The 15532-nt window shown below is 44.7% G+C and overlaps 1 protein-coding gene across 4 annotated transcripts in view; it reads left to right on the top strand.

The window, feature by feature from the left end:
• Positions 1 to 9267: 9267 nt before the first annotated feature.
• POU2F1 (POU class 2 homeobox 1) overlaps positions 9268 to 15532 on the top strand; it is a 192247-nt gene continuing 185982 nt past the window's right edge. For 2 of the 4 annotated variants that reach the window (XM_053209422.1, XM_027046289.2), the window contains exon 1: positions 9810 to 9902. In XM_053209422.1, the coding sequence (XP_053065397.1) occupies positions 9842 to 9902 (61 nt within the window). In that variant the 5' untranslated portion in view covers positions 9810 to 9841. Of the gene's footprint in view, positions 9500 to 9809; positions 9903 to 15532 lie in introns of those variants that run through there. The other 2 variants (XM_053209423.1, XM_027046291.2) reach the window with 2 other exon arrangements.

The raw sequence follows: 15532 nt of genomic DNA, 5'->3' as shown, positions 1-15532 counted from the left end.
TAAGCAAACAGGTGTATGCTGATCCATCTCACTCTGCTAGATATGTCCAGACACAGCTATGGCATGCAGTTTGGACTCAGTCTGAGGAGTCCAACTCACTTGATCGTAGTGAGAGTAGAATGGGTATTATGGTTAATTTACATTTCTGGTCAAGTAACAACAGGGGAAACGCCTTTTGTATTAAAATCTTTTATGCTTGGGAATGCAAGCTGGTGCAGCCACTCTGGAAAACAGCATGGAGGTGGCTCAAAAAACTAAAAATAGAACCACCTTACGACCCAGCAATTGCACTACTAAGCATCTATCCAAGGGATGCAGGTGTGCTGTTTCGAAGGGACACAGGCACCCCCATGTTTATAGCAGCACTATCGACAAGAGCCAGAGTATGGAAAGAGTCCAAATGTCCATCGATGGATGAATGGACAAAGAAGATGTGGTGTATATATATACACTGGAGTATTACTCGGCAATCAAAAAGAATGAAATCTTGCCATTTGCAACTACGTGGATGGAACTGGAGGGTATGATGCGAAGTGAAATTAGTCAGAGAAAGACAAAAATCATATGACTTCACTCATATGAGGACTTCAAGAGACAAAACAAATGAGCATAAGGGAAGGGAAACAAAAATAAAAACAGGGAGGGGGACAAAACAGAAGAGACTCAAAAATATGGAGAACAAACTGAGGGTTGCTGGAGGGGTTGTGGGAGGGGGGATGGGCTAAATGGGTCAGGGGCACTAAGGAATCTACTCCCTAAATCGTTGTTGCACTATATGCTAATTTGGATGTAAATTTTAAAAAATAAAAAATAAAATTAAAAAACCTAAATAAACATTAAAAAAATAAGAAACAAAAAAATAAAATCTTTTGTGCTTATGATCTTGTCATTCCCTCTTTGTAATTTAGTTTTCATTTTATCCATTTCAAAGTAGGTTGCTAGTTGCATACAAGTTCATAATTGTTATAGCGTCTTTATGGATTAGCCTTCTGTCATCATGTATTTTTATTTCTTTTGCCTTAAATTCCAATTTCTGTCATAACAATATTGCTAAATAGCTTTCTCATAAAGGACTTCATTATTTGTTTTCTTCTAGAACTTTTCTTTTTCTTTTTTACACTTAACCATGGGGAATTGATCCTGGTCTAAGTTTGAGGTACAGACCTAATTTTGAGAGACAAAAAGCATGGGGGCGGGCAGACAAAGAGGGAGACGTGGAATCTGAAGCAGGCTCCAGGCTCTGAGCTGTCAGCACAGAGCCCAACGCGGGGCTCAAACTCACTGACCATGAGATCATGACCTGAGCTGAAGCCGGATGCTTAATCGACTGAGCCACCCAGGCGCCCCCTGATATGCGTGATCTTCTGAATATACGGGTAAGTGAAAAAAGCAAGGTGCAAAAACAGTATATATGGTATCTTTTGTGTAAGAAAAAGAGAGAGGGGTGCCTGGGCAGCTCAGTCAGTTAAGCATCCAACTCTTGATCTCTGCTCAGGTCTTTACCTCAGGGTCATGAGTTCAATCCCCGTGTTGGGCCCCGTGCTGGCTATGAAGCCTACCTGAAAAAAAAGGGAGAGAAATAAAAATGCAGATAGCTGCAAAAAGAGATGTTCGAAGAGATGTTACAATTTAATGTAAATGGTTTCTTAAAGAGGAGAAGTAGGGAGAGAGGTGAATATGGGGATTCTCCCTGTATCCTAAAATGCTATAGTTTTGAGTTATGATTTTGGTACGATCTATCTATAGAAGATGATTTATGTAAGATTTATGTCAAATAAAATTATAACAAAACCCCACCAGATACAAAAGGGGCGCGCGCGTGTGTGTGTGTGTGTGTGTGTGTGTGCGTGCGTGTGTGTGTGTGTGTTCTGGTCCTTCCTCTTTGTGGCACTAAAAATCCAAGCACCACTGCCTGCTTCTGGGCCTCCTGTACCCTAACAGGACTCATGGTTTGTATTTTTGTGCTCTTCCTGATTCGTGGAAATAATAACTGCTTTCGAGCCCATTTCTTTTGGGTTTTCAGTCTTTGCATTTTATCTATAATTGCTATATATCCATAGCAGAGGAAATGCTTAGATATGTGAATCTGCGCCTGGGTGGCTCACTCGGTTAAGCGTCCGACTTCGGCTCAGGTCATGATTTCACAGTTGGGGAGCTCGAGCCCCGCATCGGGCTCTGTGCTGACAGCTCAGAGCCCGGAGCCTGCTTCGGATTCTGTGTCTCTCCCTTTCTCTCTGCCTCTTCCCCACTTGCACTCTGTCTCTCTCTCTCTCTCTCCCAAAAATAAATAAACATGAAAAAAAAAATTTTAATGCTGCCAAATAAGTCATGATGCAATGCTTTGTTACACATCCTTTGTAAGATGCATCTTGATTTCAAAGATATTAAACAGTGAAAAAATGTGCATCTCAAGGTAGATAAAATAAGAGGTATAGATATAGACTTGCAAGATAAAAAGTTCGAATGAGATGTGTACTCATCTCAAGATGTTTCAAAAACCAAAAAGAAATATGTTTGCCTAGAGTGGTGCCAAGTACCTGGCAGGTACCCGAAGAAGACTCATGAGAGAGTAAAGTCTTCCCGCATGACATTGGATGGTCACTAAAATACGGGATGAGGTATGAAAAAATTGTTTTGAAAAAAATTGTTAAGCGTAGACCATGTTCAGCCCCTGAGCTATACCATTAAGTGTAAAAAGATAACAAAAAATAATGACAAGATAGACCACTCCTTGAATAGTTTATACTTTAGTGAAAGAGACAAATGTAACAAACACGGTCTGACATTAGAGGAGAAAGCAGGACTGAAGGTGTAGATTTGGGGGTTGTCTTCAGAGAGCTAACAGCTGAAATTGTTGGGCTTGATAATGACATCCAACAGGTTTGCAGCAATGAGGCGAGGGGCAAGGGCAAATCCTTGGAGAGTGCCTATATATATTAGATGGGAAGGAAAAGAGGATCCAATGAAGAAAACCAAGACATGGTTAGCGAGATAACAGGAGAAACTGGAGAGTAATTTGTAACTGAAGCCAGAGTTAGAGAGATGGTTTAAGGCGGAAGGAAAAATCACCATTGTCAAATTGCCGAGGAATTGGGGAGGATGAGGAGTAAAGATGTTATCAGATCTGGCAGTTAGGAGGTCATCAGTGACTTTCAATAAAGTAATTTCAGGCAAATGATTGGAGCAGATGTCAGACTATAATGAGTTGATGAGTAAACGCAGGAAGAGTTTATCTAGAAAAGCTTATGAGAAAGGATAGGAAGAGGCAGAAGAAAACAGGAAGGGCAGAAATGGAATCAATGAATAGAGGAAAACATAGGCACCGAAGCTCATGGAAACAAAGCAAAGGGCTAAATGTCTAGAGGTTAGGAGGAAGGCAGGATGGGGAGGCAGACGGCAGTCGAGGCAGGGAGCAAATGTGGGGGCCTAGAGAGGAAAGGCAGAGAGGATACGGGATCAGGCAATCTTTCGTTCAATTCCTAGCTCTGTCCCTTACCGTATGAATTTGGGCAAGTTGCTTAACCTCAGCCCTTCAGATATTAAGGACGAAGACCCAGAAAGAAGACAGTCCCCAAACATTCCTATAGTAAATAGGATACATTTCTCAGAAGGAAGTAGAAGGTTGGTTTTCAACCCACTTAAGGGCTTCATGAAACATGGCTTGAAAGCCTCTGCTATAATGAGTTTAGAGTAATTGGTTACAAAATACATCCCCAGGTCACTAAACAAATTAATATCCTCTATCAGAATGATCATCTTTATGAACAGGCAAAATGTTGGAGATGTTTATTAAAAAAAATGACAATTTTTAATTTAGTCGCCCTGGGTAATTACAATCATTAAAATACATCCCCCAGAGTCTGGACTCTTCAGGCTTTAACAAAACTAATATAGAAGCATCAAGAGTTAACTCCGTTACAAGGGAGAAAGTGCCAGGCCCTGGCTTCTCTTCAGCCTATGGACAAGATCTGATTTGCTTCTTGCTCCTAACATGGCCTGATATCTTGAGAACAAGAGCACCACATAGCCCAAAAAACCGGCAGGGATTTGGGTCTTGGTATCTGTGTTCCAGACAGCAGGATGGAAAAAAAAGGAGAAAGGAATTTGCTTCTTTTAAGAGCTTTCCCAGAAATCCTATCCAACAACGCCTTAAACTCAGTAGCCAAAATGTAGTCACACGGTCACACCTAGCTGCAAAGGCTTTTGTGGTGCACATTAGCAAGACAGAGTGACACTTGTCATTCACACGTTACTACTGGTAATAAGGAACATCCAGTAACGGTAATATGTTGGCAGATTTACTGAGGTATGAGAGTAAGTCGTGTGTGTGTGTGTGTGTGTGTGTGTGTGTGTGGATGAATAAAATCATATGTATAGATTTTTGTTACACCAGCACAATCAGGATACAGAACCCCCAAAATTCTCTCACTTGCCTAGCCTTTGTAGTTGCACCTTCTCCCACCGTTACCTCCTGACAACCACTGATCTGTTTTCCATCACTATAGTTTTGTGATTTCAAGAATGTCATACAAACGGAATCATATAGTAGGATTCCTTTTTGAGACTGCCTTCTTTCATTCAGCGTAATGTCTCTGAGATTCATTGAAGTTGTTTGTGGTATGTTGTATGTGTCCCAAGTTGATTTCTTTTTATCGCTGAATAGCATTCCACAGTATGAATGTACCCCTGCCTGTTTATTCATTCACCTGGGGAAGGACATTTGGATTACATCTAGTTTGGGGCAATTATAATAGAATTGCTATTTGTGCATGTTGTTGTGCGAACATAAATTTTCACCCATAGTTTTATTATGGTGAGATTACATACAGGGACATTATTGGTTACTGTTTTCTCTTCCCACGCTGAAATGTAGGAATCTCTAGCAAGCAGCAGACTGTTACAGTTAAGAAAGAGTAAGCTCCTGACCTGTATAGGAATCCCAGGTCTGTTGTTAAAATTTTTTTTAATGTTTATTTACTTTTGAAAGAGGGAGAGAGGGGCGCCTGGGTGGCGCAGTCGGTTAAGCGTCCGACTTCAGCCAGGTCACGATCTCGCGGTCCGTGAGTTCGAGCCCCCCGTCGGGCTCTGGGCTGATGGCTCAGAGCCTGGAGCCTGTTTCCGATTCTGTGTCTCCCTCTCTCTCTGCCCCTCCCCCGTTCATGCTCTGTCTCTCTCTGTCCCAAAAATAAATAAAAACGTTGAAAAAAAATTAAAAAAAAAAAAAAAGAAAGAGGGAGAGAGTACAGGCGCTAACCACGAGTGGGGGAGGGACCGAAGGAGAGGGAGACAGAGAGTTCAAAGTAGGCTCCTCACCACCAGAAGCAGTTTGCTTTTGGCTGACAAGGTCAGCCATACACCTTCCCTGTCCCACCTCGGAGGTACATGGACTTTCCAGCTCTATGTCATAATTTAGTTCAAAGGAATCTTGATCTCCTTTCCCTTCCACAGGCTATCCCGCTGATCCATTACACTGATGCTCTCATGCTGATTGGACCCAGTGAGCAAGAAGTAGTAACCACCTTAGGTTTATTGGTAAGACATCGGCGTGTCAGAGGGTGGGAGATAAATCCGGCACAAATTCAGGGGCCTTCTATCTCAGAGAAATTTTTAGGGGTCCAGTGGGACAGAGCACGTCAACAGATACCTTTTGAGGTAAAGGATAAATTGTTGCATCTGGCCCCTCCTATGATCCAAAAAGAGGCCCGATGCTGAGTGGGCCTCTTTGGATTTTGGGGGTGACGTATTCCTCATTTCCAACCCGTTTCCCAAGTGACTCAAAAAGCTGTTGAATGAGAAGAGTCTGCGACATGTCCAGAGTGCTGTGCAAGCTGCCCTGCCGCTTGGGCCACGTGATCCAGTAGGATCCAGTGGTGCTGGAGGTGGCAGGTCAGGATACAACTGGGAGCCTTTGGGAGGTCCCAACTTGCAGCTCTGACCCTTAGGATTTTATTTTCTTTTTAATTTTTGTATGTTTTTATTTTTGAAAGAGAGAGAGAGAGAGTGTATGTGCGGGGAGGGGCAGAGAAGAGAAGGAGACATAGAATCCGGAGCAGGCTCCAGGCTCCCATCTGTCAGCAGAGAGCCCAGCGCAGGGCTTAAACTCATGGACGGTGAGATCCTGACCTGCGCCGAAGTCGGACACCCAACCTACCTGAGCCACCCAGATGCCCCTCCGACCCTTAGAATTTTAGAGCAAAGTCTGACATCCTGTGTGGAGAACTATTCTCCTTTTGAGAAATAGCTCTTGGATTCTACGGGACCTTAGTAGAGACTGAATGCTTAACCATGGGTCACCATATTATCATGAGACCTGAGCTGCTCATTACGGACAGCGTTATCTGACTCATGAGGAGGGACATTACACTGCAAAACTTATGTGGGGGGCGCCTGGGTGGCTCAGTCGGTTAAGCGGCCGACTTCGGCTCAGGTCATGATCTCGAGGTCCGTGAGTTCGAGCCCCGCGACGGGCTCTGTGCTGACAGCTCAGAGCCTGGAGCCTGCTTCCAATTCTGCATTTCCCTCTCTGTCTGCCTCTCTCCTGCTCATGCTCTGTCTCTCTCTGTCTTAAAAATAAATAAAACATCAAAAGAGTTACAGGAGTTTTCTAACTTATACAGACAGAAATCTAGGGAACCTGTGTGGGAATGGACATTAAGGGTCTGGGATCATGGTAGAAGGAACATAAAGTGGATTTCTAAACCTCCATGGTTTTCTGTGTAAGCCAATTCCTTGCAACAAATCTCTTTCATATATATGTTTGATCCTTGAACAACATGAGTTTGAAGTACACAGCTCCTCTTATACGCAGATTTTTTACTGTATAGTACTGTAACTGTATTTTCTGTAAGATTTTATTTTTATTTAATTTTTTTAATGTTTATTTATTTCTGAGACAGACAGAGACAGAGCATGAGCGGGGAAGGGGCAGAGAGAGAGGGAGACACAGAATCTGAAGCAGGCTCCAGGCTCCGAGCTGTCAGCACAGAGCCCGACGCGGGGCCTAAACTCACAAACCGTGAGACCATGACCTGAGCCGAAGTCGGTCGCTCAACCGGTGCCCCTTTCCGTAAGATTTTAATAGCATTTTCTTTTCTCTAGCTTACTTTATTGTAAGAATGTAGTACCGATATATAACTTACATAGGCTAGCTAGAACATATAAAATGTTATTTTATATTTATTTATAATACATATAATATATAAAATAGTGTTAATTAACCGTTCAACTATTTCTATTATTGGTAAGGCTCCCGGCAACAGTAGGCTGTTAGTAGTTAAGTTTTGGAGGCATTAAGTTTTGGAGGAATTTGGAGGAATTTGGACTTTCGAATGCGTGGGGTATCAGCAATCCTCAACCCTGCCTTGTTCAAGTGTCAACTGAATAATGAAAGTCATTATATATATTTCTCCCATTGGTTTTGTTTCTCCGGAGAACCCTAATACAGGCAAGTTATGTAACATCTCTGTGCCTCAATTTCCCCATCCTGGAAAATTGGGATAAATGGTTTCTACCTCCCAGAGTTGTGAGGATTGAAAAAAGGAAATGGTATACGTGAGTTTGCTGAGGTCAAAGCAGTGTTTCGTACATTTTGGTATTTTCACCACCTGAGTAAAGCTCATGGCAGAATGCAGATGTTCATAAATATTTGTTGAATAAATGACTTTATCAATTTTTAAAAGAATCCTAACATATATAACTGTATTATTCATTAGTTTTTATTCAGCAAATATTTATGAGTATCTACTATGCCCAGGCATAAATATTTTCATTAAGAGGAAAATGAATCATTGATACAGACTATTTTAAACTATTTTTTTCCTCACAGAGCTATTCTTCCTTAACTAAAAATTCATTCCATGAAATTTGCTTTTTATGGAAATGAGAGAAAGAATGAATAGCACAGGCACTGGCTTCAGTTACTCTCTGAAAGTCATATTAATTTACTTTTTAAACAAAAGAGCAAAACAAAGAGTAAATAGAAGATAGGAATTTAAGTAAAGGTATTTGGGTTCTTTGTCTTAGTGGAGGTAATTTCAAATTCGTTGTCCTCAGAGCAGGGGCATGTCTTCCCCTATAGTAATGCTGGTGAATATAATTCATGCCATATTTCCGGATTAATTGTAACACGATTGAAATTTGCATTTCCTTAACTGTGTGGTGTTGGTGTGGCTTGAAATAATTAGATTATATGCCGGTCCAATTATTTGAACAGTCATGCACACACCCTAAAAGCTTAATTACCATGAATAAATCAATCCCACCCCACATTCATTGGCTGTCACTGACAACAGCTTCAACTGTACTTGCACAGTGTAAGGAATTCAGTGAGGAGGCTAAGACCCATGATTAAAACTTTAGTCGTTAGAATAACTGCTAATTCTCTTAGAGATTCGTTTTCTTCAGTGTAGAATCTGCAATTTTACTCCATTTAAACTTTACAGTCATTTCTCTCAAGACTAGGATTATCTTTCTTCCATCTTTCCTTCCTTCTTCCCTCCCTTCCTTCCTTTCTTTCTCTTTGCTTACCCTGAGATACTTTTCTTTTTACTCTTAAAAAATATTGGGGGATATTCCAATATTCTTGGAAAAATATTAGGGCTTTTGAAAAAAAATTCGTAACATAATTAGACCTGAGTCTTGTCCAGGGAAGTTTACCATTGAAGAAATCTTAGAACATGACTGAAATAAAGATATTTACAACAGAAAACGCCTACTATTATAGTTACTCTGAGAAACACAGCAAAGTAAAATTCTTGATGAAGCTACTGCTGATTTCGACATCTTGATTTATTAGGTCATCAGTTTCCAGTTTACGGCTAGGTTTTAAATATGTTGCTAAGCGAAAGGGAGACTGCCTCTTTATGGACTAGGGGATGGACTATTCGTTTCGATCCGGTGAGCGGCGATCGAGGCACGTGAAAGCCCCACCAAGGGTAGGGGGCGGAAATTAGCGACTTAAACACTCGGATCCCGAGAAGCCGGCTGGGTGTTAGAAACAAGTAGAGTAGAAGCGATTTGGGGCTAATTAAAACCAGCACAAGACACTCCCCCTCGTGTTAGCCAAGGCCGGGTCTCCAGCATTTGCAGAGCTGGGGGCGGGGACTAGTTAGGATTCAAATTTAAAGCGGGACGCCCGCGCGTAGCTCAGCAGGTGCCTCCAGCCCGGCTCCCCGCGGCGGGCGTTTCCGCCCCTACCTGCCCACCGGGCCGGAAATTACCTAGCAGGGGAGCTGCCCCTCCTTTGTTGTCAGCGGTTCAACTGCGCGGAAAGCCTTAAAAAGTGCGCAGCGGCGGGGACGCCGGGGCTGGTCCGCCCACGGGTACTCCACGCGTTTCCAAGCTCTTGGCTGCCGTGTCCCTTGCCCTTTTAGTATGCCACTGGCCATTGGGGGACGTCGGAGCAAAGCCGGGAGGGCAGTGAGGCGGGAGGAAAGGGAGGATTATCAGAAGGGACGAGCACTCAACGTACTACACAGGTTACCCTTCAAGGAGCCGAGAGGTAACGCATGCGCCGCCTGCATTTCAGGCGCGTGGAGAAAGTCGCGCATGTGCAGAGCCGAGAGGAAAAAAAAAAAAAAATGCAGCGAAGGGGTGACTGGCAGGTTGAGGGCGCTTTAGCTAGTGAGGAGCCACGGCAGGCAGCGGGCGCGTGCGCACAGCGCCCGAAGGGGTGGGGCTCCTCCGAGGGGACGGCCTCGCGCGCCCCCTGGCGCGAGCCCGGGGAGAGGAAGGAGCGGGAGGGGGCGGAGAGGAGGGAGGAGGCACGGAGGGCGGGAGGGGGGAGGGGAGCCGGAGCGAGGGAGGGTTTATCGACCGGGCGATTTTGGTTAAAATATTCAAAATGGCGGACGGAGGAGCAGCGAGTCAAGATGAGAGTTCAGCCGCGGCGGCAGCAGCAGCAGGTAATCATTACAGCATTTTACATATTCATATTCATACTCAACCCCGGCTCCCGCTGCCCCCCCCCGCGACTTAGCATAATTTATTAGTACTCAGGATTATTATAATTAACGGCGGGGAGATGGGGGGCCGGGGAGCACGGAGCCCCCGCCGGGCGCCGAGCGGAGGGGGAAAGAGGCTCGGAGCGGCCAGGCGGAGGGGGAAGACAAGGGGCAAAGGGGGCTGCGATCCACCGCCCTCCTCCTGCCCCTGGCCCACCCCGCCGCCGCCGCTCGCCCGCCCGCCGGCACCGGCCCTCCTCCTCCGCCGGCCGCCGCCGCCGCCGCCTCCTCGCCGCCGTGCCCGAACCCGAGCGGGTCCGTGGCGGGGCCGCGGGGCCGGGGCAGAGGGAGAGGACAATAAAGACATTTTACATATTCATAGCCACTGGGCCGACGGGGCGCGGGCGGGCGACCCGGGCCGGGCGGGCGCGGGGTGGGGGGGGCGTGGAGGGGGATGGAGGTGGCGGCGAGCACAATGCCGGGGAGGCGGCGGGGCCGGAGCGGACCCCGGCGGCCGGACAGCCACACGCGTCTCCCCGCCGGGAGTGGGCCCAGGCGGGGGGGCGGGCGGCCCGGAGGGCGGCCGGGGGTGCGCCCGGGGAGAGCGCCCCGCCGGCGCCCGCGCCCCGCCGCTTCACCGGGGTCCGAGCGGGGCTGAGCCGGGGGGTCACGGCCCTGGGCACCTCGGCCGCGCCCCGCTTGTGCCCGGTGTGGCGGCCTGACCTGAGCCAGGCCCGCGCTCTAGGTGGGTAGGGGTGAGCGGTCGCAGGCGCTGCGAGGTGGCCTCGGGGCGGCGGGGGTGGGGAGCCCGCGCAGGGGTCCGCTTCGCCCCCTCCGGGGCGGACAGGGTTGAAAGGCGGCCCTCGTGGGAAGTTCCCCTCGGAGGGGGATGTCCTCCGGGGCAGCCCCATGTGCTCCAGACCATCGGTCAGCAGTCCCCCGGGTGCTGGAAAAGCTCCCAGTCTCCGGTGGGCCGTGCTTTTCCCCCCGGGAGTTGGGTTGGAGGTGCCTGGCGTGGTCTCATCTTCCTCTCCCCTGCCCCTCCCCGCTCCCCCGCCCCTCTGCGCTGACCCGGACCCACGGGGCCGGGGGCCCTCGGGGCCCTCTTGCTCCCAGGCCCCAGAAGCACCCGGAGGCCTCTCAAGAACTCGGATGTAAAGGCTGCCCTCCTGCCCCTGCCCCACAACCGGCCGGCCTGACAAGTTGATGATATTCTCGATTTCCCCTCTCCTGTTGGGAGTTAGGTAGGGGCGGGGATCCCCCTCCTCGGTTCTGTGGTGTTGGTTCCTTGCTGGGTGTTGGGTCCTCTCTACTGTCTGCTTAGCCGAACCTCTCTCATTTGAATAATGTCTAATTCGGGGAGGTTTATATTATTGAAATGGCCGCCCGGCTTTCCCCGCCTCTCATGTTTAGTAATTCAGACCTTTAATAACAGCCACTCACAGCCCAACGCCGTGTTTATATTTTACATTCGCCCCATGTGCTTTTGTGGTTCGATATGATTTTTTTTTTTTCTTCCTTGGCAATCCACGGGGCTCTGAGATCAAACCCAGGCTGTGCTGGGAAGAGCAGGGGGAGAGCTAGGCCTTGGCTCCTCTGGCAGTTGCCTAGGCCTCATTTTCTGCCGCTTGATTTATTTACTAATAACCAAAATGACTTTCCCCCACCAACTTCCACACACGTACCCGGCCTCCGCGGGCAAAACAAACCCTCCCGGGGCCTTCACCAGCATTAAACCAGCTCCTAGCTAAGCTCTGACTCCGTCGTGTTTTGTTTTCTCCTAAAAAGATTTTCTCATAGTTTGCAGTAATATCAGGCCTAAGGGAAAAAAATCTTCTCATTTTCAGGGACGAGTGAAACCTATTTTGACTTAATACAAGTAAGTCACTTTACTTTGGTGATAGCTCTCCCCTGCCCCTTGGCTTCCACCTCCAAGTTAAACACTTTCTGGCTTTGTAAAGGTCTGCACTACTTGTAAAACCTATAGTTGTGTGTTGTTGTTTTTCCCTAGGAGTTGTAGAATAGTTAAGTGTTTTAGAAATTCCAATTAACAGCACTTTCAGAATGTCTCAGGGCAGCGTTTCCTTTTCAACTTCTTCATTCTAATTTAAGATAGGGCTGATATTAATTTTGTGCTGTCCCTGTCAAGGTTTGCGTATTTTAATGGGAGCACTCCTAAAAACAGAGACGGGTTAGGTTTTCTTTGAGCGGTTTGTGTCACGGTTAAATGAGTGAACATAGCAGAATAAACATAGTCATTGTGTCTACCCTGATCTTGGAACTTATTCTCTTCCCAGCACACCCACCCCTCTTTAAGTTGTCAGAATTGATTTTATGTTTTTTGTAGAATCAGGACAATTGGTCTGTGAAAGTCAGGCTAACTTCTGTTGTTTAGAGGAAACAATAATTTTCATTTTTGGTTTTTCTCTTAGTAAAGCTTTTTTTCCCCTTTTCATTCTATCCAGTTTTAGTGTGTTTTATAAGAACATAGAGTTGCTTCTCATTGGTGGTTTTTTTTTTTTACCCCTGCTAGTAAAGTACCAGAGAAGTGTTATTTAGCTCTGATGTGTTAAACCTCTGAAATTATAAGGCACTTTATTTACGGTCAGTTGCTAGGTACATATTTTGGGAGACATTAGTCTTCAGTTTAATTTGTAACAAAATTGTAGATTTGGTGGGCTAAAAGCAAGCCCATTTCAAATAACCAGTTCTCATCATTTTTCCTCTTTCACATCCAGTAGGCCGGCCCGAATGCAGCTGGGGGATGGGGGGAATCTGTAGCTTTCATGTGAATGTTCAGGTGACTGACTGCTTTAGAGACCTGAAGCATGAGGTCGAATGGACAAAAGGCAGTAATATGATTTCATGCCTTAAATAGCATATGTTTTTGCACCCGATTCCCAAGATGTGGTCAAACTGATGATGTCATTGGACAGAGGACAAGGTGCAGTTAATTTGATTTATTGTCCTGAGGTGAAGTGTAGCAGTGAAACCTTCTCATAGGGAAACCATTTATCTCAGGACAATTTCCTTTATAGCTGCAATTTAACCACTACTGAGGCTGCAGATATTTTCTCCAGGATGATAAAATGTATGCTGAATTTTATAAACAAAATTCCACCGTTAGAATTGTTTTAATAGAGAAAAGGATGAGTATTGTTAACTGGCATTTTGGTTGGCATTCCATGCTATTGTAAAAATTCGTTTCCTCAGGTTCTCAGATGGAGACTATGGGTTTTAAGTAAGTACAATCAATGTACTTACTTTGATTCCAATGATTGGAAGTGATCAATATGTTTATTTTAGAGAGGTTCTTTGTGACCTCCCCAACTCAAATAAGAAGGTGCCAGGCTAAAGAAAGAGAGATCATTGGCCTTAGTACCTATTAAAAAGAATTTTTTTTAATCTTTTAGTTTTTGAGAAAGAGAGAGAGAGAGACAGAGCGTGAGCAGGGGTAGGGAACAGAGAGAGAGAGAGAGGGAGACAGAATCTGAAGCAGGCTCCAGGCTCTGAGCTCTCAGGGCTCCAACTCCCAGACCGTGAGATCACGACCTGAGCGAAGTCCTACGCTTAACCGACTGAGCCACCCAGGCGCCCCTGGCCTTGGTACCTATTTTAATGAGTAAAGTGAAATTGAAGAGAATGAGCACTATACATTCTTTTAAAAACTGAAATTACAGTGTTTAAAAATAAGGTAGATACTTATAAGAAAGCATGTGCTTTGCATACAATTTAAAAAAATAATTCAAAATTCTTTTTGGATTTGTCTTAGTCTGGAGAAATGTATGTATTTTGATTAGTGATTTTTAAAATTACTACATTGTGAGGTAGTGATTCCACCTAAGATTTTTTTAAAATTACTACATTGTGAGGTAGTGATTCCACCTAAGATTTTTTTAAAATTACTACATTGTGAGGTAGTGATTCCACCTAAGATTTTTGACATAGAAGGTTTTCCTTTTAGACATTTTTCATCATAGTTTTAACTAGTGTATCTTACGGTGCTGATTAAAATGCCTTAGGAATGTGGTAGGATGCTGTGCTTTATCCCTAACTCTTCCAAGCTTGATAAGAGTATTTTAGATTATTTTTGAGCCTTAGTTTATAACCTGCCCATCTCCTTGTGTACCCATCTGGCAGGCTACTCACAAGTTTTCAGAAGACCCATTGTCCCTTTCTTAACTTGCCCCACCTACTAATTATAATGGTACTTTTGAGTTTAGGTCTTGAAAATTCATGTGACAGCTGACCAAATGTTTTTAATATTTGAAAGGACCGTTCTGCTTCCAAGCTATTACTGTAATTTTAAACATCTTTTCCAAACTAATTTTTAACTCCTTTCATTTTGTCATTGTCAAAACTCCCAGGAATCAAGGAAAAAGAGTGACTATTATTCAGGTGTACAGTGAATAGTATTCTGCCATATTTTTAATTTACTATTCTCTGCACCGATAAGCAGCAGAAAGCAGAAGAAATAAAATGTGTTTTATTGCTGCCTAGATTGAAGTAATTGTTAATCTGTTATTCATCTGGTCATCGGATTTCAGAATAAATTTAGGGCTCAGAATGTTAAGTCGCTCTTACCAAGCCACCAAAGATGTTTAAAGGAGCCTTGACTGTCTTAGGCAGGTGCTTCTAAAATGGCGGAACCGGAGGGGTGCCTGGGCGGCTCCGTTGGTTAAGTGCACGACTTTCCTCGGGTCATGATCTCATGGTTCATGAGTTTGAGCACCACATTGGGCTCTCTGCTGTCACCACAGAGCCTGCTTTGGATCCTCTGTCCCCTCGCCTCCCGCTCCTCACATGCTTGTTCTCTCTCAAAATAAGTAAATTAACTTTAAAAAGCTTGTAATATAAATGAGGTAACTAAGTCATGTAATATCCTAGCCTTTCCCCAAAGCTTAAAAAAAAGAATGACAGACCTGGAAATTTGAATGTTATCTTTCATGAGTCGTTGGCATTAAAAATGAAATATTTGAAGTTTCTTGAATCTATATTATTTGATCTTGGATATTTGGTTGTATCTCTTTGTGTTTAAGTTGTTTTTAACATTGGTCACTCACTTTCATGAACATGTTTCCTTTGTACTAGGAAGACTATAATATTATGTAGTGGTGATTGCCTCATTATTAACGGTTATTTTTGTTTGTTTTTTTACATTGTAAACACACAGCTCTACTCTTTGTATATTAGTTTTTTGAGCACTATTAAAATATTTTTTTTTAATTTTTTCATGTTTATTTTTGAGAGACAGAGTGAGCATGCTGGGGAGGGGCAGAGAGAGGGAGGGATAAATCCCAACCAGGCTCCAAACTGTCAGCGCAGAGCCCTACGCGGGGCCTGAATTCTCGAACTGTGAGATCACGACCTGAGCCGAAACCGAGAGTCTGACGCTTAACTGACTGAGCCACCCAGGCGCCCCTAAAACCAATTATATTTTAAAATACTGGTATATGGCTATCATTAACTTGTTTTTATGCAACAGTACTTGTTCAGTTACACAGTTTTTGTGATTAGTAAATACTGTGAAGTGCAATTTTAAGCAGGGATGTGTTTTCCCAGTGGAAGTGATTGGGTTTAAAACTATTTAA

The sequence above is a fragment of the Acinonyx jubatus genome, chromosome E4 (genome assembly GCF_027475565.1).
Source record: "Acinonyx jubatus isolate Ajub_Pintada_27869175 chromosome E4, VMU_Ajub_asm_v1.0, whole genome shotgun sequence".
Classification (NCBI taxonomy): domain Eukaryota; kingdom Metazoa; phylum Chordata; class Mammalia; order Carnivora; family Felidae; genus Acinonyx; species Acinonyx jubatus.
Note: the sequence above shows the minus strand (reverse complement) of the source record. Positions and strands in the feature narration are given on the sequence as shown.